This window comes from Phalaenopsis equestris, unplaced genomic scaffold, assembly GCF_001263595.1.
Source record: "Phalaenopsis equestris unplaced genomic scaffold, ASM126359v1 Scaffold000167, whole genome shotgun sequence".
NCBI classification, from domain to species: domain Eukaryota; kingdom Viridiplantae; phylum Streptophyta; class Magnoliopsida; order Asparagales; family Orchidaceae; genus Phalaenopsis; species Phalaenopsis equestris.
The window spans coordinates 213895-215651 of NW_018164609.1; the positions used below are offsets into that span (position 1 = coordinate 213895).

Here is a 1757-nt window from a genome sequence, read left to right on the forward strand (position 1 = left end):
TGTCCAGGTACTAGTTCTACGCTTCCAATATTGCTCCTTAAACCTCTTTCCCAATGTTCTGGAGTTAAATCATACTTCAAACCCCCACCAATGACCTTCGTTGCCAATGGAGATCCCGAAAGTTTTTTAGCTATCTCTTCAGCAATGCACATTAATTTCTTATGTTCTCTAAAATTCTCCATGCCAGCAAATGTGTAAGTCTTGAGGAGCTCCAAACACCGAGCTTCTTCCAAGCCTTTTAATGTCAACGTCTCCTCATTCTTTATAATATCAGCAATAATTGATGCAGCAGCATGTATTCGAGTTGTGACCAAGATCTTGCTTCCCAAATTTCCATTAGCCAGAGGAGAGATAACTTTCTCCCATTTGGTTGTAGTCGTCTCCTCCCAAATGTCATCCAGAACAAGCAAGAATTTCTTGGACCGAGTCACAGAATTAAGTCTCTCTTGAAGAGGAGGAAGTTTTGTCAAATGAGAACTCCATTTATCAAGATATTTCAGCATATCCATGATGACTTCTTCAACTTCAAAGTTGTTAGAAACACAAACCCAAATTTTAAGATCAAACTCTTTTGTTATTTCATCAGCATAGATATTTTGTAACAGAGTCGTCTTCCCCATGCCACCATAACCCACTATAGATAGAAGAGAGAGGTTGTGATTTGATGGTTTTCTCAACCACTGCATCACAATCTCTTTTTCCTGATCTCGCCCGATGAAAACAGGTCCAGGCAAGGATCCGCTTGCACGATCAACGTAAAGATGCCGATCCTTCGCCTGCTGTTCTTCCCCCTGCTGTTCCTTCTCTTTCTTTTCTACAAGATGAAGGAAGGTATTGACCTGGGCTGAAACTCTATCGAGTTTCTGCACAGCCTCCTCCAGTCTCTCCAAGTTTGGATCAATTTTGAGACCTCGTTCGCAGATTTTACGAAGTTTGCGAGCAGGTCCCAAAAATAATCTATCGAATGAAGAACGCACCTTTGTTTCCTCCATGTTCAGCTCCAGTCGTTCTTTATGCTTCATGTACTCAAAGTCATCAAGAACATCATCCGCCTCATCGATGGCATCTCGTAGCTGCCATAACCAGCTGTTGAGGTTACGATCTGTGATCTTTCCCTGGGTGTAAGCAGAGACGACAGCTTGGATCAATGGGTGGTTCACTCGCAGGCTTTCGAGCTCCTCCTTCATGCCTGTCCGCCCTCTGAAGTACTGATCTTGTAGGTAATCAGAGAAAGCGTTGATGACCTTATCCATGACTGGGCCAACAAACCAGTCTGCCATGGCGCCGATCGTGGTAGAAGCAGGAGAGAAAGTGGAAGAGAGGAAGAGAAGAGGGATTGGCATAATGGATGTGTGGTTGGCCATGGAGGGGTACCTTTATAAGTTAGAAAGGTGTGTGATTTCCTATTAACTCTCATTGACGTTGAGTCATCCGTGCACAAAATAAAAACTATTCCATACAGTTTATGGTTTATGGTCATGATGTATTTCGTTGGGCCTCACTTAATTTTTTTTAATAAAAAAATTGAAATAATCCTGATCGTAGATCACCGTGATCTACGGTCAGAATCGGAAATCGCATGCAGAGATGCATGCAGTGTTCGTACTCAATAATTTCTCCAAGATGAGGGATATCGGTGGCTTCCAAAATGGTTTTACAAATTAAAGAGACTGGGAAATTAAATACAAATCACCCGAAATTTTCTATTTACTATAAATCAATCATATTCTTTAGTCCATTTTTCAAATTCTCACTCA

The 1757-nt window shown here is 41.7% G+C and overlaps 1 protein-coding gene across 1 annotated transcript in view; it reads right to left on the reverse strand.

Annotated features, from left to right (window-relative positions):
- LOC110022068 (putative disease resistance protein RGA4) overlaps positions 1–1334 on the reverse strand; it is a 1955-nt gene extending 621 nt beyond the window's left edge. The window contains exon 1 of the mRNA XM_020720846.1: positions 12–1334. Within this exon, the coding sequence (XP_020576505.1) occupies positions 12–1280 (1269 nt within the window). The 5' untranslated portion in view covers positions 1281–1334. The remainder of the gene's footprint in view (positions 1–11) is intronic.
- Between the last annotated feature and the right edge of the window lie 423 nt (positions 1335–1757).